The sequence below is a fragment of the Apostichopus japonicus genome, chromosome 21 (assembly GCF_037975245.1).
Source record: "Apostichopus japonicus isolate 1M-3 chromosome 21, ASM3797524v1, whole genome shotgun sequence".
Classification (NCBI taxonomy): domain Eukaryota; kingdom Metazoa; phylum Echinodermata; class Holothuroidea; order Aspidochirotida; family Stichopodidae; genus Apostichopus; species Apostichopus japonicus.
In genome coordinates, this window is record NC_092581.1 from 11610228 (window position 1) to 11638187 (window position 27960).

General features: G+C 37.1%; 1 protein-coding gene across 1 annotated transcript; it reads right to left on the reverse strand.

Annotated features, from left to right (window-relative positions):
- Nucleotides 1-27726, reverse strand: LOC139962540 (ubiquitin carboxyl-terminal hydrolase 16-like). Its single transcript, XM_071962627.1, has 19 exons — nucleotides 27591-27726; nucleotides 24179-24348; nucleotides 23096-23187; nucleotides 21752-21856; nucleotides 20667-20770; nucleotides 20028-20137; nucleotides 19172-19278; nucleotides 17922-17969; nucleotides 17204-17347; nucleotides 16386-16519; nucleotides 15546-15633; nucleotides 14972-15074; nucleotides 12773-12861; nucleotides 11943-11999; nucleotides 10939-11127; nucleotides 9413-10391; nucleotides 8801-8904; nucleotides 8026-8112; nucleotides 1-7505 (listed from the first exon to the last, which is right to left on the reverse strand). The coding sequence occupies exons 2-19, from the start codon at nucleotides 24279-24281 to the stop codon at nucleotides 6984-6986; spliced, it is 3165 nt and encodes a 1054-aa protein (XP_071818728.1). The 5' UTR covers nucleotides 24282-24348; nucleotides 27591-27726; the 3' UTR covers nucleotides 1-6983.
- Nucleotides 27727-27960: the final 234 nt, after the last annotated feature.

Genomic DNA, 27960 nt, shown 5'->3' on the forward strand with positions numbered 1-27960 from the left:
TTGATTTCAATGCTGTACAAGTATTTTTTGTTTTTTTTTGTCAAGATAAATGTCTCTTCAAACAAATCTGAAAAAAAAATGTAAAGGTTGAAAGGGAAATAAATGGATTATATTGATTATTCATGATTATATAGCTGAAGATATGAGGAATAACTGTAGGAACAATCAGTTAGATAGACCACAAGGAAAGACCAAACACATACACATTAGAAGAAGAAGAATCCCCGATAGTATAAAAGTACCACGCTCCTGGAAAAATCACTGGAAACAAATGAAAGAAATGTCCTCAATTGTCATGATTTTACTTGTTCAGCATTTGTTTTTGATAAAAAAAAAAGAGAAAGAAATAGTGAAAAGAGAATTCTTCACTTCATTTTTTTTGTCATTAAATCATGCCAGCCATGTTATATTAGGGTAAAATACCACACCCCAATGTCTATGTGCATAGGATTTCAGCATTGCCCCTCCCCCTCCCCCTCCCCCCCCCCCCCCTTAGTCAGTTAAGTCCTTAATGAACTTCAAGTAAGTACATTTGAAAACTTCTAACAGTTTTCACAGAATGCTAACATTTGGGGCTACTTCTGATTACCTTCAGTTTACAATTCCAACTATATTTGCCCTTTACTTTAAACATTTCCAAAATGATACTTTTTCTCAGATAACAAAACTGGATAATTGTTGGATATAGACAAAGAATAATAAACAATTGTAATAAGTCTCTCAAAAAGTAATGGATGAAGGAATGATTTTAAAGCCAAAACGATAAAATAAAGGTCATGGTGGTGGGGGAAGGAGAGGGAGAAAATGACATTTACAATGCTAGGTGACCACTTCTTGTCTATATAGCATATTCAGCAGCCAGACATTTTCAGAGAAAAGAACTAGCTACTCATGAGGAAAGATTTTTTTTTTTAAATATCTTTGCCGAACAGCTATAAATCAGACACACTGGTACATGAACACACTCAGCTTTCCTGATTCATTCATGAACATGAATGTTGAAGCAATCACTCAGCAGATCGAATGATACTCTCACATTCATGTGATTTTGGGCATAGAACATGACCAGGTACTTCTATGCAACTGAGCAGTCTTAGCTGAAATCGCATGGATGTAACTCCAATATGATTTAATGTCACGGTGTTACCGCCACAGGTATGCACCACCTCTCCCTCTTCACCCACCCCCTTCCTCCCCCCCCCACAAACCCAACCCACAAACCCAACCCACAAACCCAACCCCCTGAGAATCTATTAAATATATCACCTACTATGTGCATGCTAGTTTTGAGACCTCAAATGTTAGTGTTCAAAGAGTTTATAGGGATATATTCTTTGTTGATACTTAATTGAGATATAGGAATTTCAGAGACACTCTTTGTTGCTGTTACAATAGCATATTTCAGCAAAAACAAAATTCTGGGAGAGGTTTTCTACCTTTCCCCTTGTAGTATTACACATTATAGTATTACACTATTTTTCAAAACTTAAATGCTTGTTAGTTGGTCATCCTGTTAAACTGTAAACTTCTTTACCTTTATCCCACATTGTTAGTGTCTCCTGCATGTGGTACTCTAGTACCAATATTGAGTACCAATTACCTATTTAGGGGACCCACATGCACATCATCGGTACGAACCATCATAGGTGAATTCTGACAGATCTATACTGTTGATATATCATAGTACAACAAACATGGATTATGTGAGTACCAGTAATGTTGTAATGTTGCTAGTCTGGTGTCAAAGATATTCATCTTTAAAATCAACTTTAGTTGTTGGCTCCTCGGTCCATGTTTATATGTTAATCCACTGTGTTAAAAAGTATTCCTTTAATTTCATACAAACACCACAGTAGCATGGATGACATTGAACACTTATTGTTGTAATGCATGTTAAATGTAATGCATGTTAAACCTGGCATTTGAGTCCACAAGAGCCTCACCCTTTACCAAGCACTGTGATGTTTCATGTGGAGCTGAAGTAACGATATGTTTAGCTAGACTAAGTAGCCCAGCAACGATGATCGTTTTAAAAAGAATCAAATCTCAAAACATGAGACTGGTATAACAGAAATACAAACTGGATTGCTAGCAGTGGTTTGAAAAATGGCCCACAACATAATATAAATTTTATCTCGCTTTAAATGTTAGTAGCATTATACAAAGATGAGTGAAGTATAATCTTCCCCGGTTACAATCCTTCTATCTTCCAACAGGTCAATATAATAAACAAACTCTGCATACAAAAAGTATGGAAACTTAAACATGTACACGAAATGTCATACATTTTGAACTCAAAATGATGAAATGGAATCATACTATAATATTTTAAAAGTTATCACACTATCAAATGCAATCAAACAATGGCTTGCAAGAAACATACTGTCTTCATTTTAGTCAACTATAACACACCTTATCATGCTTTTCAACAATTCACAAAATACTCACAAAATTTATACTATTTTAATTAGAAAAAGTAAAATTAATTTTATTGCTATGAACCTGTTACGATAGTACATTCCCAAGCATGGAATGTGTACCTCTATTGCTGAAACCAAACCTTCTCCCCACTTGCAAACCCTCTTCAATGCCACCGACCCCCCCCCCCCACCCCTACATCCCTCCTAGATATCATACCAATATCACACACAATATAACATATCAAACATAAAATCTAGCAAAGTTTCCAAAGATTTATTCTACACTGTTATCCTGTTTCATTACTCAAATGATACTTTTATTCTCGGAACGGTGCCGTTGGCTGGTAATTATCATAGTGGATTCAGTACAAGTTATGCTTTATTTTCATTTAGTTCTATACTGCAAGCCAGGCTGGACTTTTGTCCATTCGCTGTTGAACGTGTCGGAGACCTCGTTCCAGTATTGATTTTTGATTCAACGAAATATAAACAGACCTTCTCGATTTGTTATTGAACATCTGTTGTGACACTAGCGGGGGAAATAACCTGTCATTTTATTTCCTTCTCGTGACTGGGATTATTGCAAAAACAGTTATATATAGCAGATGTAACCACCTGCTTTAATATTTGTGACTTTCAAAAAAAACCTCACATGGCCAAGTGATGATAAATAAAAAGTGGACAACTATTTTAATACACCTATTGATTATTTAATATTGACCAAAATAGACCATATGAGAATCTTTCACACCTTTTATGCCCCTTTTTTTTTTTGCAGCAAAAATGAGTTTATTGAAAACAGAGATTACCAGATGAGGATGAAAAAAAAATGACCAAAAAAAAGACCAAAAAAAAAGACCCTAAAAAAGAGGAAAGAATGTGACATTTGAATGATATGTCACAACAACACATCATGCTATTCTTGCTTGACATCAGGAACATTCAAGGCATAATATATTCAGATCTTGTTTATATTCAACCTTCTTTACAGAACCTTTGTTAAAGGGTGTGAAGACTCTCGCAAAAAGAAACGTCTAATGCCGGTAATCTGACTTAGTTTCGAATGAGGTGTAACAGAAGTGTTAGACACCACCATCGATCCCAGAAAATACACGAACAGCTTGCTACCGTCGGTAATACACTTGTGTACAGTCACTACATACAGTTGCGGTGGATACCCACAGCACAGTGTATAAACTATACAGCGACGGACATCTCAGATCCAGCTCAAGATAACATGTTTCATTACTGTCTGCATATTGTAGCGACACAAACAAAACGTCACTTGCAAGCAACAGAAAGTTAACTTTTTCAGATGGCCGCTCACGGTTTGGGGCGAGTCTTCAATGCCTTTAATGATCTGTCTCTGCTTATACATGTTCCATAAAAGATAACAGATTTACAACAAAAATACCAACCCCAAAACAGGTCAACATGTTGACAGATTTTTAAAGCTGTATAAAGCATTGGACTTCTGATTAAGCCAGCGAATATTTGCATGTAGGATACAACCCGATCTAAACTGTCTGATCTCCATGGTAACTACAACCACTTAGCTGCTCCTACAACGTGAGTTGTTATTAACCGTTTAATGATTTCATCCAAAACAGAAGAGTCTGTGTCCCAAAAGTTTGATGTCTTGCTTGGTGTTTTTGTTGGCAAACTTTCTAAGTCCTTGCCAAATGTGATCATCATTCCTGGTGTGATTTTGGTGGATAAAAAGTTACAGCTAACATTTTCAGGGGTACCTTGATCTTTTTCTTCAACTATGCTGTTTGGATATCACCATTTTTTGTTGTGGAGGCATCACCACAGAATAAAACAATGTCTGTATACATTCGAATGATAACACTTTACACATAAGATATCAATATAAGATATCAATATAAGATATCAATATAAGATATTAATATAAGATATCAATGCATCATCATGGAAATAAAAACACAAACTTCTTCACCAATATTCTTTTTTTTAACATGTTCCATGTCAAGTCACTGATAACTAAATAAGCATAGAAACACCTTTTATTTATTTGACATGACACAGACACGAGCAGCAAAATATATTATGTATAATATATATTTGGACAGCCTTCTCTGTGTTTGACATCCCAGAATTCTCGAGAAGTCTACAATACTATATATTTAATATATATTTAGACAGCCTTTTCTATGTTTGACATCCCAGAATACTCGAGAAGTCTACAATATTATATATATAATATATTTGGACAGCCTTCCCTGTGTTTGATATCCAAGCAAACTCTTGAGAAGTCTACAATACTATATATAGAATATTTGGACAGCCTTCTCATCCCAGAATTCTCCAGAAATCTACATTAAAAATATCATATATATTTGGACAGCCTTCTCCGTGTTTGACATCCCAGAATTCTCGAGAGAAGTCTACAAACATTCTAAATTTTTATTATACTTCCTCCATTAGCCTCTTCAGTCATTACATCTCTTTAACATGTTATTGTCCCTCACCAGATCATTACTACTAAAAACAACAAACAGACCAACTGGCAAAGGTCACAGGAATCTACCACACTTTCAATAACCTTTATTGGTTTTGAAGAAACAAACTTTGAGAGAAGTTGCCAAAGATTCTACTTCCTTCCTGTATGAGTTGCTACTATCACATGACATCATCACCGAAGAAATCTGTATTAAGTGGATGCTCGCAGTGGCGGAGCGTCCATACAGTCAGGGGGGGGCGGATGCCCCCCCCTGACGGACTCAAATGGACTGCTGGCACCCTTTTCGGCTTTTTACCACTTTTTACTTATTCGCGATTATTGACTTGAAGAGAGCCAATGAATATTAAATGCCTTGCTCAAGAAGACAAAACGTAACGATCTGGCCATGACACAAATCCGCAATCCTAAGATGAGTGAAGTTTACAACTCCCGAATATAGAAAAATAAGAATGGATAGAAAAGTTGCTTACTTCTCTTGATTGAAATGGAATGACTTCTTATAATTCTGATCTAACCAAAACCTTTTCGTGACAGAACATGAACAAGTTTGGAAAACTATCGACTTAGCAATGTGTACTCATGTGTTGACCAATTTTGGGCAACGAAATAGTTGCCAAAAAAATTATGCATGGCAGGGTTTGACGATCTGTGTAAATTCCACTTAATGCAATTAGAATAGCTTCTTTTAGGAGGTATATTTTGTAAGTACACTTTCTGGGTTATAAATGTATATCTGAACTAATTGGGGCATCTCCAGCCTTCACTGGGATTCGAAACCTAAGCCTCCTTCCCTATATGCCTAGAAACTGAATCCACTGTGTATGTATATATTCAACAGTAACATACATGGAACACACCAAGATTTTTCCACCCTGCTCCTGCTCCTGCTCCGTCCCCCCCCACCCCCCTCCCCCTCCCAAACACACAAACCAAACAGAAAATAAATTGTGACATCTTTAAAACTTTGTTACCAACAGAGGTATTTGCTAAAGGTAAGATTAAGCATATTCATGCCTGTTCAATAAACATTTTCTCACTCCATGTTAATGAAACGTGATAGATAAGTGTCTGAATCATTGTCACACACTCACAGCCGACCAGCAAATAAACAGTCAAACGGCCTTGATTTCTCAAAGCTTTTTGGAGGACTTGGAGAGAATTTGAAACCTGAGCGAGTTTGATTTTTTTTTTGGCCTTCATTCGTATGAAGTTTCCTGCAGGTATTTTCATTTAAAGGTACAAGATTATAAGTAAGAAATAAGACATGCTTAGATATGCATTCATTAATCACATTCTGAGTTGGAAGTTAGCAAACACTTACATCATCTTACTCTCTGGCTCTCTCACATGACAAGAAACACACGTTACTCACTATTGTTACTTCTTGAATACTAATATAAATTTGGATAGAAAAAGGATGAACAAAAAGACTTTCAATTGAAAGTGAGTTTAATAAATGACCTCAAAATACAGATTCTGTATGATATCTACTGAGCTGCCCAGTACTAAGTTGATGAGGATTCATTACGACAATATCTAACTAAGGGGGGGGGGGGGGATGGGGGTAGCTTCAAGAAAGTTTAAGAAATTAAAAAATAATGAAAAAAAAAAAGGAATAAGAGACGGTTCTCTCTTTTTTTCTTAATTTCCCATTTTCCTGGACAGTTTTCTGTTAAAGCTTTTGCATATTCTTGTGTCAAATGTAAGTCAAATGTAAGTCGGTTTTCTGGTTCAGTTACTGGGTTAACCACAGAATGGTGACAAGGACCATTAAGAGGTTAAAAGTTAAATAGGGTCTGAACCACACCACTCCATCACTCCATGATTAAATATATTCTTGATAATAAAACTCACACCAACTTAAAAACAACAGCCACACAAGTTGCATGCACCCAACCACCCTCCTGGAAAATCACACCCAAAAAAAAATAAAAATATTGGAATCCCATGATCTCATTACAATTGTGAGACAAAGAGTACAAAATACCGATAACTCTTAAACACCACTTCCTGAAAAGACTCGAACAAGTCTAAACTTACTCAAGTCTGGTTTCCCGACGTTGGGAAGACACCTCTCCTCAGAGTATCCTCTCGTAGAATAGAAGATAGGCTTGTGCATTGAGGACCTTGCTCTCAGAGACTTCACTGACGTGGGTGTCACTGATGTAATACCACTTGCCCTTCGGGTTAGCTTCCTTCTCCCCACTGGCAAGGGGGAACTGTCCCAGCCCTCCGGACCCGTTTTCAGGAATGTTACCAATGTGGGGGCTCTGAGAGTCGGTCTCACCGACGTGCTCCCCTGCGGTGGGGAGCACTCCGTTCGGCTGCTGTGAATGCAATGCCACGTTACTCTCGGACACCGAAGGTGAATTGTTCTTTGGGTGCCGTCTCTTGTCGGCTCCGTGAGGTTTCTTGCCGATAGAGGACGAGGCTTGTAACAGGTTCAAGCCGCGTGGAATCTTCATGGTGTGTAAGTACAACATTTGAGAGGGCTGACGGACTTTGATGAAGGAAGTGTAGTGACCAAACTGGAGTCGACCCGAGTGTTCCACGATACCGTACAGAGCGTAGAGGACCTGTCCATCTTTATTTGAAAATTTCTGAAGGGGAGAAATAAAAAAATTAAAAAAATGAAAATATGTTACAGTATGAACTTCAACAGCAGAGGAAAGTAAGTTAGCTGAGTAATTCAACCAATCAACTTCATTTGTTACAGTTAACGGATTGACTTGCTTCACTATTAACAATCCTTCACAGCGTGGCTCTGTGCTGGGATTCTTCTCTGGTCTATATACTTAAAAACTACATACAACATATATATAACACAGGGCAAGTACAAAGAACCACATCGGTCTAAATCATCTCACCCAGAGTATGGGAATTGTGTCTCCGAAGTCAGTCTCAAATTAAATTCCAGTCAATAATATCTTTGCTGTTTGAAAACCAGGAGCCCATGCTTTCCTTAACAACCACTTCCATTTTGTATTACTATAACATTTATGTATGATCAAAGTCATGATTTTCATTTTTAGAACAGTGCTTTTTCTGGCAACTCTTGTAAAGCAACTCTCCTTCATGATTTCAAATTCTATCAAGTGTGCTGATCTTTTAATATCTCACCTGACAAGATTCGCTGCAAAATGGAGACAAATCAAGGACAAGTGGGAATTCAATGTGTCGTGTTATCTTTCGTAGGCTGTATCCGACCTACATGGGGAAAGAGTTCAGAATTCATTAAACCGTTCTCTCGTATGAGCTCGTGTGAATAGAATATAAAAAAGAAAATAAATAAAACATTCACACAAGATAAGAAGAAAAAATAGAAACCAAACTGAATCAAAGAAAGTAGCTATAATTTGCTAACTTTTAAAACAGCAACGAGACACTTTGCTCTGAGCCATGGGAAGAGGAGCTGGGAAGGTGGGGGAGCATGCTGTGTCCCACCCCCCCACCACCTCCTCTAATAGTTTAGTGTAAAAGTTAGTTTTCTTAAAGTGCTCCCTTTTGTTAATGAAAAGTATCTTTTTTTACACTTATATGATCAAAAATTGACAAATTACATTTAAAATAAAAACTAATTAGACCGTGCCTTATTGATAATTTTTTTTTTAAATACTGGAATTTGTGATAAACATTGAACAGAGGGTCTATTTGTCTGGATAACTTGAGGTGATTTTACAGTTTGCTTCTTGTAATTAAAGCTACCTGTGCTAATGCAATACCAAGTATGTGGTCCCCACCACCCTCATCCCAACAAACTTAAAATATAGTTTTAGTTCCGGCTTACTTGATGGTGAGGGAAATAAAGCTACAAATGCAATCAATTGGATCAAAGATGGAGGCAGGAGAAAGGGAAAGGGGGTAATAAAGACTGGTGTGACAGTGTACTACATACCTGTTGAAACCTTTTAAGATGAAGGGTAAGTATTGGTGGTGGGTGTTGTATGAGTAGCTGCTTACTTGCATCAGTGTACTGTGTCTTGCTCTTACCGTCAGCATCTAGAAGAACAGAATGCTCCTTTATCATATGAATATTTATATCACAAGTATATATATATATATACATATATATATACATATCTATATATATATATATATATATATATATATATATATATATATATATATATATATATATATAACATATGTATATATATACATATATAATATTATATACATATATCTTAATATATCTATGAACGTCGTCTGATGATCGCTCAACTTGTGAAACTCTGAGTAACAATTACTTGTGTTCCCCTAGTCTCAACTTATTCCAATCTATATATCTATATATATATGTATATATATATATATATATATACATATATATATATAGACATCTATAAATTATTCTGTTTGAAAATACATGAAAAAGTCCTAAATTCAGTCACTATTTGCCAAGAGGATGCAACTTCATGTATTTGATAGGTAAGTTACATCATATAAACATGTTTAGTGCTTTGCACCTTGTTTATACTGTCAGAAAAATGCTCTCACATAAATTTACCTTTTCCTCTCTTGGCTGTGCAGTGCTCGCATCCAAATTTATTGGCACCTGTGAGCCACTCTGGAGACGTGAACTGACTGAGGCAAGATTCGACAGAGCATTCTTGAGACTTGGCTTGGTAACGGGGACCCAACGGGGAGGTGGCTTTGGCTTTGATGTTTGGAGAGAGGGGTGAGAGGGGCGGGCTTAGCTTGGACTGAACACTGACGGGAAGGGGTGGCGGTGCTATTAACGGCGGCGGCTTTTTGCTTCTCCTATTAACAGCTGGCGATAATGAGTTGACGTTAGTCGGAGTTAAATCTCCGTCTTCTTTACTCTCCTGCTTTGGGATTCCGTTCAATTGCACCGCCTCCGGTTCTGCCTCGGCTGTCTTCGTCTCCTCCTCCCCGTCTCCCTCTCTGACCCTGCTATCCTGAGAATCTCCATTCGTCGTTGGAGGAGTACTGTTGTTGACACTTAATATCGATAGACCAGAGTTTATCTCTGAAATTGCATTTTCTCCCTGAAGTTCATTCTTCATTCTCTCGGTTTCTAGGGAGGAGTTCTTGGGACTCGAAACTTCCTCCTCCTCCATCTCCTCCTCCGCCTCCTTCTCCTCCTCTGAACATCTACGATCGGTGTTGGCGCCACCTTTCAATTTCGGGTCGTCGCTGTCCTTCTTGGCGGGACCTTCGTTGACATTTCTGGTGGGGCTCTCTGGAGTAGCAGAGTTCTTTTCGCTGATATCACTGGTAGTGGCTATTGTTTCACTTGTGACCTTATCAGAAGGGTTTCTAGATTCTACGGTGTCTTCAGTTGCTGTTTTATTGTCGTTTTGGTTGCCTCCGTTTCTCTCCATCATGGAAGTTTCGCTGTCGGCATCATTAGGATCCCGCCCGTCTTCATTTTCCGATTGAGACTGCGAGTCCCTCTCTTCCACCTTGTCGGGTTCTCCTTTCTCACTACCCTGGGAGAGGCTCCTAGATTTTCTGTTCCTTTTCTAAGTTAGCAACAAGATAAGCAAACAGGAAACAAGTGGTAACCATCACAGTAGTAAATTGAGTAAAAACCCTCAAAGCCCCCCCCCCCCATCTCCCCAAAAAATGCTTTTCTACTTTAAAAAGCTTCCCCAACATATACCATTATCACCTCTACTAACACTTCTGTTACAAACATACAATATTTGGCCACTTCCCAATGATGGCTCAGTGCAGTTTCACCACACGGTTTACTTTCTCTTCCATCTTCACAATAACATTTTGACTTGGTTTACCAACTTGTCCTGTATCACCTTCTCTGATAAGTCAGACAACCCAACTTTACTAAGGCTTGGGTATTTTCCTGCTAGTATTCAAATGGCCTAAGACATTTATCAAAATCTTTTCGTAGCTTTCAAAAACCCAAACCTACCCTTTACAAAAACACCATGACTACTTTTGATTAAAAACTGATCATTATTTCTGGAACCTAATTGTGAAGTCTAGACCATGAAGTGCTATTTAAGCCTGCTACTCATTTAACAAACTTTCAATTTTTATCTCGCATACCTTTGCGTCCCTTCTTGCTTTCTCTCTGGCCTTCTGCTGTTGGTGCTTACTAACTTTTGGCGTGGCAACCACCGCCGTTGCCCCTGGAGACGGCAAGTCGTCTGATTCAGGCTCGGCTAACTTGGCCTGTTCTACCAGAGTTTGGGGCCGTTCAGGATTCTTACCTCCCGGAAACCCCTTTTTGCTGCCCTATAAGAGAAAATTTCCAAAACGGCGCAGTGTTAACAAGGGGCACACTGTGTACCCACAGTACAGTGAGAGTGCAGAGGGTTGTGAGGAGACAGGTAAGCAAAGTTAATAAAGAGATAAATGTGCTATCGATTCCTTTCCATTTGGTCACGTTTGCAAGTAAACATCTCACACCAAACAGATACACGACCATCAAACATTCAATTTTTAAGTTTGTTGCAATGTACGCAAAAGACGGTTGAACAATGCAGAAGGTTAATTTCATATTAAAAATTATCAAACTTATTTGTTATCGACAATCATATTTTTAGTTTATTGACACACGTTTTAAGCAGTTGGATATGAATGTGGATAAAACCGCAGAATTTTTGAAATGAAACAAGCTATCGAGATAGAAGTTAGATGAATGTGTTATTATTTATTTGCTCTTTATTATATTTTTTTTTAAATCGCTCTTTATTATATATTTTTTTAAATCTTAGATTTTTTTCGATGAGTAACGGTGTTTGCCAGCTGACCGAAGAACAGAACATGACAATACTATATTGTAAATATGTAAATAAGATGTAAATAAATATGTTAATTTACACTGTAATCCTGCGGTCAGTGGTTTGAATCCCATTCTAGCGGAAAAATTTCTTTCCACATTTCAACTTTGTTGCAAACGTCTGTCAGTTTTTTTTTTCCCTTCATTTACGTATCAAATATATATTTTAGAAATTAAACACTATTTGTACATAACTAAATGTTGCAAAAGTGTGAACAGAACTTAATCCGTTCTCCTTGTTGTATTGCAAGAAAAAACTGAATAATACCTTTGCTTCCAAGATTGGTAAAGATAAATCTAGAAATGGCTCTAAAATTTCTGATACCTGAAAGAAAACAAAAGAAAATTAATTGGCTGTCAAAATTTGTGCAAATGAAAGTTAAGGTTAAGATAAGGTTAGGGTAAGGTTATCAAGCCAATTTTGATTCTTTTGAGACTAGCATACTGCTTTTAGTTGGAAAAAAGACAGCATGTAGGGTTTTGTTCCCAATTTCTGTTCATGACAAAGCTTAACATTACCAAACGACTACCACTGGATTACAATGGATGTGATACTTGTGATTAATTGAGAAAAATTTACCAAAAGTTTTAGTTTCCATCAAATTTATAGCAATATTAATACTACCAGAGAATAATTTAGTATTCAAATTCTTTTCTAGCAGTTTTGATGTTACTGAGTTCTGTCTATTATAAAATTCTATGGTTTCTTGCATACACAACTGCCATACAGCTTTGCAATCAGTATAGCAATTTCACCATATCAAATAGTATTTCGATAAAGGGATACTAGAAATAATTCCAGAAATATCGTGAAATTTCACCTGGCTTTCTTTCACATCTCCTTCTTCAATTTCACAATTCTGTGAAATATTTGTGATAAAATGAGCTAAAACTTTTAATTCTGTTCAGGTTGCGGGGTCTTAAACAAATTAGCGATAGTACAATCACTAAATGACATTCTCATTGCTTTTTCATAAATCGTTCAATCGAGTTGCACAATTCTGTGGATAAATGCATGCCTTCATCCTCATTTGAAAAGAGGTCTTTGAGAGTCTTTGAAGTCCTCAAGAGAAAAAAAAAAAAAGCTGCAAATCTTACCGTGTTGCATACTTGGCATTTGACAGAACTGATAAGGAAACCTCCAAACACGCCATCAACAAAAGTCATTTTGCTTTTCAAGCCAAAGTCTGGAAAATTGAATATAAATTTGGAGAGACTTTCATGAACAAATTAATAGTCGGAAAGAAGAAAAAAAACAAGAAAATATCTCTCTTCTGTAAAATCTTGACGAGTTCTCTCCCCTCCGGGAACATCCACCTGATTTACAACTACTGGGAGTCATATCAGCAAATGACATTCAAATATACAACCTAACCACAAGGTTGCACTAGCAGCAAACTAGCAGTAAATATACTAATTTATGTTTCTGAAAAATCAAAAGCTTTTTTTATTTTAAAGGAATTGTCTGGTGGAAGATTTTGATACATTGTCTTTGTAGTTATTATTTTTCTCTTTCTAACCATATAAAAATTGTCCCCATTCGACGTTTTCTTCTTGTAGAAATCTGGTTTTCAAATTCACCAGTTTCTCACCAAAAGTACCGTTTGTTCGAACGCTTCAATATGGTGATTGACGTAGTGGTTGCAGATAGGCAAAACAGGCGACTTGAAGTTAGCACTCCCAATTCCGCAGCAAATAAACTCACGTGTAAGCACATTGGATTGCCTCATATATATAACGTACATACTCGCGAACGTATATACTTCGATGCTCAGTTGGTGTACTTGTATAGCGTTACACATAGTACACTCACACTCAAACCACAGTTCATTAACTGTTCTTCGAAATCGCTGAAATAAAATTCACGGATCAAATTAACAGTAAAAGGAAACTTGTAAAGTATTCGTTAAACCGAAAGATGAAACTTGGCGGAATCGATGTCATCGCAGAACTGTCCGATTGTAAACGTTAGAGTAGGCTATACACGCGAACATTCTTCGCGCTGGAGCTGGATACCGCGATGTGTAAACAACGAAGAGCCTGCTGTTAAAACTTATCTTGTGTTTCACAAAGACCACGAAACCACCGATCTACTACATATATGGCGGCTTAAGGAGTTTTTTAAATCATATCTAATTTATAAGAAATTTCACCGGAAATTATTGAAGAAATTGATCGAATCGTTGTCAGAGCAGAATGTAGCACTGAGAAGCTTAGGCTTCGCAGAACTGTCCGATTGTCAACGTTTGAGTATAGCCTACATGCGAACATTTTTCGCGTTGGAGCTGGATAGCGCGATGTATAGCCTGAACAACTCAGAGTCTGCTGTTAAAATTTACCTTGTGTTACACAAAGACCACGAAACCACCGATCAAGTACATGGCGGCTTAAGGAGTTTTTGAAAACATATCTAATTTTAAAGAAATTTCACCGGAAATTAAGGAAGAAATTTATCTGTACACAAACGCTGTTTTTGTTGTGATTACCGTATAGGTACTGTGCGGAGGGTGGGTTATGACGCAATCTGCTATGGCAGAGCTGACGTCACGTATTGTACTGTTCAAATCATTTTTGAAATGTCTATCCATAACGATTAAAAAATCGTTTCTCTGTCAAACGCAACATTAGCGTTCTCATACTTTGACAACATGTTTGGAAAATTATTTACTATTTTTTAAGCTAACTTCTTTGGGCCACCAGACAATCCTTTTAACTGATGATAGCAGTTTATAGGAACTGTTTGGAAGGGAAAATGAAAGATCACCTTGGCCTAGTACACAGCTGGACAAAGTGTTAACTGCACTAAAAATGTTCAGAGAGACATGATGTTAGCAAAAAGCCCTAGGAATACGGCGCACAGCCGTATGATTTTGTAGCAATGTATCTATCCAACTACAAATCAAAATCAAATCAAAATTCATCGAAATAAGTTAATGGAAATTTGTGAATTTTGAGAAGTCGTCGGTATATACGACCTCATTGTGATATTGGGTATTTCAACATAATGGATGGTCCAATGCCGAAACAGTAACATACGACCTTGACATTCATCATCGTATTTAAATGTGTTCCGCGTTGCCCCGGGAGTTTTGTACATTCTTAAATGTCGGAGGAGCACACGCATTGGACACAATATTTTCCTTGCGGCTCCCAGGATCGATGTCTGACCCGGCGTTGAGGTCTAGCATAACCTTAAGATTAGGAAGGTTCCATCTTACAAACATAATGAAGTCTGTGTCTCTGTCTCTGTAAAGACAGAGATGACTTTTTTCCTTAATTTATTAACGAACGACTCACCTCTGATCTTCTTCTTTATGCTTTCATCTAATTTATTCAACTTGGCTTTATCTTTTTCTCTGTCTTTCAAATTGAAAGAGTGTAAAATCCCTTCTTGAGTTCTCTGTGAAATCACAATATATGAGAAGTGTGTCTCCCACCAGAAAATCGTCTAAATTTACAATTATTTGGTTTACAAGAAAGGTATAGAATATAATCATTGTGATATGTAACATTTTTGCTTGCACGTTAGTTTCCGATGTCTTTTCATCATGGGAACTGCCCTTTAACCTATAGTAGATTCCAGATACACCATGAAAAGCCACATTTGTATCCAGCCATTTCATTAAAACTAAAAGAGATCAATCCAGATTAGAGCACACGTTGAAATGCAATCCTCACTTTCGTTTAACACACGATAGAAATAAATAATAGGGGAGCACCTTCTAAAGTTTTTCTTGAGGGTTCCAATACAAAATAGGCTAAGGGATAAGACTAGTTGTTGCAACAAGTGTTGGTACTTAAAGCAAGTGAGTGTTACAAACTCTCTAACGATAGATGTACATTTTAACATTAATGGAATCGTCGTGGTTACCTTGATTTGTTCATTCTTCATACTGTCCAGTAGATATCTCAGTAACTCATGACTGTCCTGTTGTTGGTAACCTTTGAACCTTGCTGCCCTACAAAAAACAGGCGAAAGTATACAAACTATTAGACCATCATGTTTTCATTCTTTTTTTGTCTTGGTTTACAATAAATACATAAAAGAAAATTCATTTCATATATTCCATTCATATATAACAACAAATTTTGTTTATTATCTTATTCTGTTCTATAAAGTTTACTTATCTCTTTTCATTTTATCCCCTTTTTTATGTGTGTGTGTGTGCATATTCTGTATTTCATTCAAAAATGTGGGAGTGCCTGCCAATCTAACAAAACAACAGTAAGTGACTGTATGACCAATTATATGAAGGCAGGCTATGTTGGTTCACTCCCCCATTCGGTACCCAGCAGCTTCGCAAGAATAACTACAGCTTATCATCACAGTCAGGTATAAGATTCAAAGGGTATATTTAATTTGTTCCATGAAATAAAAGTCATTTCCTTCGCATATATACTGCACGAGCCAGAACATTCTCCCAGTACTGATAATTGCGATTGGAAATGTGGAGAAATTTGGGTGAAAACCGAGCCAACACTTTTCTCATTCATGATTTTACACAGATGTATACTGATTGTGCATTGATTTGAACAGTAGGCAGTAGGGCTTTCATGTGAGGCAACGATCTTGAAATAAACGTTGAATTTCATGCACACCTGATTCCGTATGACAAGTTAATATTTATGAATATGTCCTATCCCCCCCCTCTCCTCTTTCCTAGAAAACAAAAGGATATTAAAATAACAACATTTCAATGTTAAAACTCACTTTTGACAAACTTCAGAGAAGAGTGGTCGGGGGTTAACTGAAGAATTCTTAGAATCCTTGTTCATATCTTCCAGAAAGCTCAGTAGCGCTGATGTCAATGCACCCATAGAGGGCAGTGTTATCAGTAGATGTGACTGGATAGTTAAAAAGATGAATGAGAGACAATGAGATGAGATTCCCTTGTTTAGTCCGAAAATGCGGAAATGAGCAAGTAGATTAAGAAATGTTGGAAACAAAATTTACTGCAAAGTTTCTCTCTACTTTAGTTTAATATACAAGGCAAATTTTGTCGCCTGGCAACAAAAGAGCTGCTACAAACAGTTTGCAATTGTTTTCTGATACTTCTGCACTATGAGTGCTGTGGCCAAGTGGATAAAGGCAGTGACATTTGAAGCAATGAGGCTTAGCAATCGGGAGGTTCAGGAATCAATACCCGGCCGGGTCATAGTAAGGAGGGTTTTTCATCCAAGAGCAATCTATGGCTTTCCAGTCTGAAATGACTGAAGTTCTAACTTGAAAATATTCCAAATTTGAGCTAAAATGTTGAATTGGAAGCCACCCAATGTGTAAGTTGTAATCCATAAGCCCTTCTCCCACATTCGTGGTCGCTTAAGTGTCGTAAAATAACTGCTGATTATTATTATGAGTTTTGAATGCCACTGTTCAATTGTCATCAGATGATTAACATTAAGGCAACCTTCCAGCTCACCAAAAGAAAAACCTTATTTTTCTACACTGACCAATTGACTTATTTTTTTTTAACAAGCATGATAACAGCAAGGTATTAACAATTCAAAAGTTCTGGATTTTTTACTTACATTGTCTTCGATATCTTCGTCACCTTTGTCATCTTCGTTGTGTGGTCCAAGATCCAGGTTGGTGTCCAGGGGTATGTTAACCTGCTTCCCTTGAACCCACTTCTCACTCAGCACTGACCTCAGAATGTGGGTTTGAGTCAGATTCTGGAAAATGGTGATAATTTTTTTTTTTTATATCACATGAAATATAGAAACAGGTTGCCAGATAATGACAGTAAATTTATGCACTACTGATGCCCTTGTTCACCAATTATATTAACTGCTGCATGTACAAACTTAATATTTATTTATTAATTTTAATTTATTACTTATTAATGAAAATTACGGTTCCTCGTGCAGATGCAGTCTTTTTCCCCTACTCAAATGCTTAGTTCGTCCCCGCTCTATCAAAAACAGCATGAGAATAAGGACAACGTTTCCCCCATTGAGGGTTTTTTCCACATTTATTCCACCCCTCCCCTCCCCAACACACATCAGGTGTTAATCAAATTAGCAACTGCAGCTTATTTTGGACTTTCATCTGACTGAGCTTGTTGCACCACTCCATATGAGCAATATGTGGAACCAAACTTACTTTAGCTGGGTCACCCCCAGCCCTCCCCCCACCCACAGCAGGATTATATCTGCTGCAGCTATTCTTTATGACACAACCTATCAAATATGTTGATATCATCTACCAGTAAATTGCATAGAATTACATTCTGTTAAGATTGCCTACCTGCATAACGGCATTAAAGAAACAGGTATTTCCCAAATTTACAAGACCCTGGAGGAGTAAAAATACAAAAAAAAAAACATATAACAAATTCTCAAGACCCAGAATTTTTAATTGTAATTATGGTGATTTACTGGACAGTCAGTTCGGATAATTCTTTCCTAATGCTAATACCACTAAATACTGTTCTCTTTATTTTAATATATAATAATTTAATGTTCAAATTTTGTGTAGCAATTTTGAGGTCTCTGAAGGTTTTGTCTCTTGCGATGTAACATGGTTTCCTGTGCACAAAACTGCAATACATCTATCCTGGCAGTTGTATAGCAATTTGCCTATATTGTATAGCATTTTGTGTGATAGGATAATGGATACCAATTATTCCCTGCAACGTCTGCATTAAAATGGCTTACTTCTCTCATAATTTTTTTGGAAACCTTTCAAAAGGCTTCCAATTACGTGTCGCGAAAACAATATATGAATCCATCATATTCAAATTCGAGTAGGAAGTGATTTTAAAACCTAACAAAAGAACTTGTTGTCATGCAAAACACACTATGCATTGGTTTACACACATTCTACCATATGGAAAATTTGCAGTGGACAAGTTCCTGGTTTGACAAACAACTTCCCCTTTGACTCACTGATTCCATGAATCGATGACAACATCATACAAACATTACCCAATAAAGACCAGAGGGTAGAAACCAGAGGGTTGTTGGTAAAGACAATGATTAAACAATAGACTATTGTATTGTAACTTATAGTGCCAATTCCTTGCATATCTTGCCAAAGTATTTCTGGATTTAAATCTTTTGCACAGATGGTTCCCATTTGTCAGAGTCACATCGCTGATCTGTCATTAAACCGAAGATCTGCAATTTATGGGGAAACCCTCAAAAGAGAGTCACGAAAACAAAACTTGCTGTGAGTCATGCAGTTTCTTTCCAAGTGGGGAAATTTATCCTCACTTTTCTGAGCTCCCTGACATCCATAATCCAAGTTGGCTTTCGTGCATTTCTGAGCATCGATTCTGAGGGGTGGGGTGTTTGGTGGGTTGTGGCTCAGTCCACATGGAGGCCTCTTGGGTCATGGGCCTGAAAGTTTGCAGACTGCTGATTTGAACCACAGCTGCTTCCTCATAGGGTACACCAAGTACTTCTCAAAAGTATAAATAAATTTGTAATAAAAGCATTTAAAAAAAAATTGTTTTAAGAATGGATGCTTTCAGAAGTCTAGAAACATGTTCATACCTTCACTTTTGGTGAGTTCTTGTCAGATGTTGAAGGTGTCATCTTATTTCTTCCACCTTCTTCTTTCTCAAAGTCTTTATCTTTACCTTTCTTCTTGGAGGAGAAACCTTTTCAAAAAATCAAGCAAAGATCCCCCTCTATAAAGTTACAGTATTTGTGTTTCCCAATAAAACATTTCCCCCACAATGCACATAAATATGAGTATATGTTAGTTACTTTTCCTTTATTAAAAGTGCTTTTTTTTATTAATTTGTTCTATTTAATTTTCAAATTGGGTAGAAAGTTATGGACTCATTCATTGCACTTTGCACTGTGATGCACAAGCTACGGCTTCCAAGCCCTTCCACCATTTTCTCTCCGTAATTTCCATTATTTTTCTTTTATTTTGAATTACTACTTATTATTTTCTTTGCATGGTATTGTCTTCACAGTCCTATTATTATAAAAACATTGTGAGAAAATGGAAAAATAAATGAAATGAAATGAAATGTATGATGCTATAGATGCCACTTTTTAAGTCATTTTAATTTAAAAGCCTGTGTAGGCTTAGAGGTGGTTGGCAAAGAACTTCAATGCAGTATTCTTTATACTGTGTCATTGTTTGAGGATCTTATACAATGTCAGCCTCAGCATTAGCCTCAGCCTCTTTTGGGTTAGGGTAATCATCCTCAAAGATTCAAGAAAAAATAAAAAGGCCTGTCATCCACACGACTTGAACATGAAAAGGATTAACAAACTGTCAAGTAGGCTATTCACAGAGGGTTCCACCTGAGGAGAGTGTCATCTTTACGCTATCGGTAAAGTCTTCTCCCTGTTATAACTTCATGAAACAGACAGCTTAGATAAGATCACTTACCTCCCGGAGCTGTTTCACTTTTAACGCCCATCTGTTTCTTCAACCATTCGGCACACTCTGCGAGTTTCTTCCCACCGCCCGAGGGTACCTCATCATCGCACTTGTAACACCTGTCGGGGAACAAGAGGATGGTCCATTAAGAACCTCCAGGTCGCTGTGCCTTACCCCTATCATTCCATGAACAAATGGCTAGAATGTGTGTCCTTTAAGTTCACAGCTACCTCCAGGTGTCAGAGCTGAGCAAACTTTTGAGGAAATTACCATCCACTTTTTAGAAGTCGACAAGCATGAAACCTTGTTTTCCTTCTTATTTTTTTCACAATGAAACAATTGAATGTTGTTGTCATAAGTACCGTCCTATTCCAGTGGAAATCTTTTAAGTTAAGGAACTTGTACAATTGTGGTGTTAAAAATTCTACAATCATGGTGAATAAGTATACTGCAATTGTATGGTCTTATTCAAGCATTTGAATGCAATATTGCCATCATGGTGTGTTTATGCTACAATCAAGGTGATTGCATATACTGCAATCACTGTGCCTTACCCCTTACTACCTCAGTCACACCTCTCCCCTGGACACACCCCTCCCCCTCCTCCCCCCTTTCTTAATACCTGTTCTAGAGGAGTGCTAAACTTACCATACTTGCCATGTGGCTAGACTAAGTGCCAGGGCATGACTCTGTGACCTAGGTGCCTCAACGTGTGATAGTGCATGCTTCTCCTTGCTGTTACGATCACATCCCTGTCGAAAGGTAAACAAATGTTCCTGTTTTGACCTTCTCCGTTCAATAATACGTCTTATTTGATACTGGTCACATGGGCTGAAGCCAGGAGGAGGGGGGGGGGGGCTGTATTTGGAAATAGACTAAACTTAAATGTAAAATCCAGAGCAGATGCACCCAAGCTGTATAATTTGCATGTTGTTCACAAATACTTATCTTCCATACCATTCTGACCACATGGATCGAAAATATGCAGTAATGCTTACACATGCAAAGAGTAATAACTATAGGGGGGAAAAATGAAAATACTTAGGGAAAAGTTTCTGAAGTATCCTTCACACGACCTTCCTCAGTTATAAAGGTCATGCATATTTATACAGAAAGGTCTGACATCACTGTTTTAACTATATACATAAACTCTGTTTTTTCGATTTTAGTTTGTTTACACAGATGGTGTTAAACAATGAAACTAACTGACATGCGCATCGCTGAGGGAAATACTGAAAAACGGTTAATAATAATAATAATTTATTCTTATATAGCGCTTTACATCAAAAGAATGATCTCAAAGCACTTCACAGAATCGCATAAAATAATACAACTTAAAAAAATTACAGCTTAAAAATATTACAATCTAAAAATATTGCATCCTAAGAATTACAGAAATAAATAACTTAGCAATAATTATTAAAAACAATAAAATTCAGAAATTTCAAGGCGAAAGCAATAAAATATGACAGCATACAATAAAACTAAAATACTAAACTATTACAGCCGAAAATTAGCAACAATAAGACTATGGTTACACTGACCATACTATGCCATCCACCCACCAACCCTCACCCTTTGAAACTTGTGTCATTAACTAATTATTCACCCTTTTCACCAGGCAGTCTACCGTAGCTTATTTGCTATGATATCAGCCTTGATTTTGTGGAAAGAGGGGAACCCAGTGTAATATTATTTTCAAAATCCAGAACACTGATCAGGTGATGTCTCACCTGACTACCACACTGGAGGCAGATCCAGACAGTGGGTTCGTATGGACTTTCATTCGAGTCATCTTCCACGGCAGCTGCTGATTTCTTGCTCGATGACTGGCACAACTGAAAGTGAAAGAAAGGTTCATGTAGTTTCTCGGGTAACTGTCGGCTGTCAAAAATCCATCAAATGCAACTCAGGATGATGGTTGTAATGTAAAGTAATGAACTACACATTCATAGTGAAAGCAATTAAGAGTTTTGTAAGTCTTATCAAAGTAGACAATTCCCAGCAGATCATTTCCACAAATCATGTTCGGTGAATTGGCTAATTAAACCACTTTGACATTAGTTATGAGCACGATTTAAAGTATTTCTTCTTAACTATGAGAGTTTCTGTTTATTTGGGGGCAAGAAAATGTTGTGCCTAAATGGTCCCAAAAATATTTGGCCCAAACAAAGTGGCTATAAAATATAAAAAATGAATTTGAAGTGGAAATAAAAGTCGGACCACCCGGCCCAAAAGTGGGCCCGGAATTTATTGGGACCAAGATTGCCTATATGTAACAGTTATTAACCAACAACTGTACACCAAGTTTGGCTACAATGTGACTCAAGATTGCAGAGTTATTGCAATGTAAAGAAAATGTGCGACCTAATGGTCCCATACATATTTGACGCCCACAATTCTGGACCCAAAATTACTTTGAGGTGTATCAAATTTGAGCCCATTTGGGCCTACATGTACCACTTATCAACCAACAATTGTATACCAAGTTTAGCTACAATCCGACTTTCTGTTGCGGAGTTATTGCAATGTAAAGAAAATGTGGGCCCAATTCGTCCCAAATATATTGGGCCCCACAAATTCGGGCCAAGGAAGCAATAAACTATTCATATTTTGACTGAGTATGGTACAACCCTATGAATAGGTGTACGGAAAATGTAGTCAAGTACAATTACGAGAAAGACTTGTCTTAAAAGGCTGCTGTTTACTGCAACATTTATCCACTACCTACGACACTTTCAATTAAGAACTACCCCCCCCCCCCTCCCCAGTACCCATCTACAGTACCAGCTGCTTTGTAAACTCTGAACCCAACAACAAGATATAACTTGATGGATAAAATAATTTAGTGTGATGCTGCTATACTGTAGATTACCCAAGCTAACAGGACACACAAGGAGAAACAAACTGCAAATCAACTGATAGCTATTTTTCTAAGGATAAACAAAAAGTTTGTGAAATTAACCTTCGTAATTATAAACGTGCCATATCATTCAAATGAGGTGACGAATTTGTATGAAAATCATACAGATTGATAAGAAAGACATGATGGTGCTATACTGTTTCTCTTCACTTACAGAGCATGTCCCAAGTGGATGGGCACAATTTTTTATGCCCTTCTTGACTCCAGAGAAGTTCACCGAATTATCCTTGTGCGGGCATCCTTTACCTGACATGGCAAGAAAATTATAAAAAGAAAATTAGTTAATCAACTAAAGGAAGGATTAATTAGAAACTGGCAAAAAAAAAATGATGATTAATTCTTGTCAAAGAAAGTCACTTAAAGGGAAATAAATCATTTATTGTTGATAGTTGACAGGAGTCACAGGACAACAGAAACCAGCTGCCGAAACATTGATTGCTGCAGTCTGTATTGTGGTGACTTTAAAAATAAGGAAATATAAAAAATGGCACCTTACTGCCATGCTTACTAAAGTAATTGCATTACTATACAATTGATTCTGAACAGAAAAATATATATCTGTGCCCATTGAGTGAATGGGCTTTTATCTTTTCTTGCCTGTCCCTTTCTTTGGACACTTCCTACCACTTTAAGACATGTTGCAGCCTCAGTGGCAGTAGGCTACTTGGCCAGCATATGTTGTCTCTGATCGACGAAGGTTAAAAAGTTAATCTCCATGATCAGTATTGCTCCATGATCAGTAAAGACTTCATCAGATTCAGCAATTTATCAAAATTTGCCTAGGAATAATTTGGAGCCCGTTGAAAACCTCCAAGAAAGTACTTTTTCGAAAGAAAAAGTTGAGCAATTCTTATCACATTAAAGAACATTTTGAGGTGATACTTATGACCATTACACTTGGCAAGTATGATCAGCTTTCACAAATCTCAAAAACACTAATTCCAATTGAGAAGGGTTCCTAATTGCAACGTTAAAAAACACAAAAACAAAACACAACAAAACAAAGGAAGACAAAGACAGATTGTTGTGTTGTCACTTTGTCCCATCCTCCCAACCTCTCTAAAATTGAAATAAAGAAATTTCAAGTATCATTTCTCAGCCATGGAACAAGCATATGAAAACAAAAGTAAGACTAGTACTGTACTTTAACATTTAACTGGACTTGCTCTATAATACATTTCTTAGTATCATTCTTATATAAATGACTATAGACACAAATGTAGGAAAAAGCACTTACTCTTTTGTGTCTCTTCATCTGAGGTGTTGTGATAATCTGTCACCTTATTCTTTTTCTTTTTTCCCATCTCCAAAGTAGTGCTTCCACCTTCCTTCACCCTCATTGATGATCCTTGCTTACTTCTCCAGTGGTTTGCCGGTAAGTTATTTCACACATCTGGCTACTGGGCTCTACACACAGAGTGAACAAGATGCAAATAATTATACCAAATTATAAAAAGTAGGTGACTCTTTACACCATTTTTCTTTCTTTTTTTCACACAGAATGAAGTTTGCATCTTCAACAGGGAAGGTAATCAAATGAAGAGACAAACAGCCAAGCTTGTACTCAGAATTTTGGCAGAGAGACATACTTGATTTGCAAAATAAATTTATTAAAACTAGAAAACTGAGGACTACCCTGTTTCATTCATCTTAATTTCACATAAACAATTCCAGCCTACACACCACACAGCAACCTTATGTTGCAGTTCATTACTGGCTGGATAAAGGAAAGACATAATATTCATTCGGCTGAGTTTAATGTCACCACAAACTGAATGCTATCACATCACTTGGCCTTTGTTTTGGAGGAAAAGCACAGGTGGGTGATCAACATACTTTAATAGCTAAATTTACAAAATTTCAGGATACAGTTTTGTTAAGTTTGCTGCAAAGTCCAATAGTGCTGCGCCGTTTACAAATTTAAACGTGTAAACAAACGAAACATCGTTTAAACGTTTAATAAAACCTTATGAACGTTTAAACGAAACTATGATATCAACTGAAAATATAAATTATTGGCAAAAATCGTGTATCAATTCCCGTGTTTATTTTGTCTACTACGCGAAATAACAAAACAACTTACGATCAGTCGAATCATAAACTGCGAACGTAATCCTACTTTTGTCCCCCCCCCGATGTATCCGGCGATATGAATGGCTTAAACTTGAACGCTGTTATCCTTTTGTGAAAACTTCCTGATTCGCGGCACAAGTGTACTTTATATCGAGCCGACAGCGGCTGCGCAGATAATCCAGTCAATGCATGTTCGATCGAAATGATTACAATCCCTGTCCATCACTTTGAACTCTCCGACCAGACAATACCGGGTCGAATACTCAACTTGGTAATAGTTGTTCAAATACATGATCAAAGGAAATGTATCGATTGGAGATCGTAAAAAAAAACTCTGAAAATCAGTAGAGAAATTACCAATTGTGTACGAAAAGTAAGTTGGTACACCTTTCAAATTTTACGAAAGATCCAGCAAAACACTTTCGACAAATTCACGCGAAACTGGCAAATCGTGCTAATTGCAACTAATGTCATGTATACAAGGCGCTAGTACACCCATTTATGAATAAACCGTAAGACCACATCTGGTGTTAAACGGGGGGGAAAGAAAGTATTTTCTAGAATTTCCAAAAATACGGAAAACATGTCCTACCACAGTTAAGTGTATAGCAAATAGCCTAACCACCTCGTCTGTTACGGATCTCACGTAACTACAAAAACAACCAATTGTATTTTGCGAACTTGACGTTTTCTACAAGAACATGGAAATAATGTTAAGCATTAGTTAATCATGCCGTGTGGCCTAAAACATATTTTATTACAAGGTTTACTTTAATAAAGATGACCATAGCTTGATATCTTGTGCTGCGTGTATGAACTGTGCCTCGTGTATCATTCGGAATACTCTATGAAACGTTTCGTGGAAACGTGCCAAAAATGTTAACAAACAGGTGTTAGACAGGGGATGAGCGCCCAGTTGTTTGGCAAGATACCTGGGAAAATTCTGAGCACATATACAGTATCCTACCGTAGTATTTAAGTTAGGTTAAACCGTACTGAAGTTGTAAACTGATGTACGTTTAGTGCGCGCTATTCATTGTTAGGCATTCTAGAAACGGGGCTTTGCCGAACGTTTTTTGTTTCATAATATCGGAGGTTCTGTAAGTTAAACTTTTTAAAGATTGTAAAACAGATTAAATCTCTTTTCATTTTATAACATAATACAGCTACTCTAACTTGTCATTTAAAATTTTTCATCAGCTTCGTGACAATTTAAATTCAAAAGTTGTCAGGGCGGTCCCCTGGACCCCATGCCTTTATACTCAGCGTTTTCTCGCGATATTCGCGAATGTTTAAACGTTTAAATGAACGAAAAATCGGCCGTTTAAACGTGTAGGTCTTTAAACGAAAACTCACAGCCCTAAAGTCCAATGTATACATGTACTGTATGCAAGAAAAACCATTCCCACACTTTACCTTCTTATGCTATTAGAGCACTGCACATTTTAAATGGAGGCTTACTTCTCCAAACCTTATCAGTGTCAGTTTACAACGCAAATATGCAACTGGTAATCAAAACAATGTTACAACAATGTTTCTTCAATAATGATTATCAATTTTCAGTTTCATGTAACAGATGCTTTTGCTTAACATAATTTGTACCATGTAATGCATTCATACATCTTGTATTACCTGCAGACCTGTATTCGGTACAGTGTGTCATTTATAGAGTTAGGTTACACATGTACATACTATCTGACATCAAAATTTGCTAACTATACACCTGTCATCCGAGGCAATGCAAAATATTTTATTTGCCGGCTAATGCGCTGGGAAATAACCCATCCAGTAATTGTTAGGGCAGTCTGAAAATTTGCAAACAACAAAAGAAAAGTTTAAGAACCAGAACAACAATTGGCTGAGTGATTTCATTTTCATACCACGTTTCATATGAGAACATTCAACAGTTTTTAAATCTGCTTGCACACAAGATTTTGATGTTTGACCATGGCATTAGTTTACTGACATATGTGATGAAAATAATTGTATATGGTACATGTATGCTTTATTTTAGGAGTTAGTGCCTTTACAAGGCTTTCTGACTTCTGACCTCTGTCTAACACATGTGACCTCTGACCTCCAAAACAAGAACAGCAATTATTGCCATACTGAATGTAACAAAATCCTAGATTTTCATCTTCAGTCAAGTCAGGTTTCAATATCGTGTTTTTTCGGAATACACATCACACTGTTTTCCTAAGTTTGGTGCAAACTACTGGAAACTAGACTTGCGACTTGCTCTACAAATCAGACCCAAGAAGTTGGAAATACCGCAACCCAAAATTAGGCCTAGGTCTTAAATGCACAGCCTATCGAGTAACGTCAACTACCAAATGATTAGTAACATTGTAGTCATCGAGTGTTAGACACGATGTGCGTAAGGATATTGGTCAATGCTTCGTTGCATGCATGTGTAGTATTATTATAGCCTAACCTAAATGTTGTCTGTATGCGTTCTTTTTGAACGTGTGGCTCTAATTGCTTGCAAAGGTGATACCTAGTGAAAGAAATACAAACTAGACTTCATAAAAGGTTTCATTTGCTGATGGCGTAGGCAACATTAAGAGATTACTTACATGTTTCAGTCTGCAACAGTACGGCCCGTCCCCTTTTCGCCTCGAGAGCTGTTCGGCAGCTTCACTGTGCATGCTAGAACAGTATATATCATCTAGTCTGCAGGTGATGTTTGCTTTGGGGGCAGCATACATATACAATTTATTATACTGACTTAAATTCTTTTTACAGCAGAACGAAATCGATGTTCACTCCTTCCACCAGATTGTACTACGTTACATGCCGTCGAAATGTTACGATGTTCACTAAAATACAGTCCTTGTGAGAGGAGAAGGTGGCAGCATCGGAGTCCGGGGATAATTATAGGGCTGTCGGGGATATTTATTACTATTCATAAGTATAATGTTTAGTGCAAAAGGGGGACCATGTAAT

Excerpts from the sequence above, each read along its gene's own strand:
- LOC139962540 (XM_071962627.1), bottom strand. The coding sequence starts at position 24,281 with ATGAGGGTGAAGGAAGGTGGAAGCACTACTTTGGAGATGGGAAAAAAG. Across the intron at positions 20,138-20,666 it reads CTAGCCACATGGCAAGTATG|GTGTTACAAGTGCGATGATG; the intron begins GTAAGTTTAGCA and ends GTTCCCCGACAG. Across the intron at positions 8,113-8,800 it reads ATCTTAAAAGGTTTCAACAG|GTCGGATACAGCCTACGAAA; the intron begins GTATGTAGTACA and ends TTCCCCATGTAG.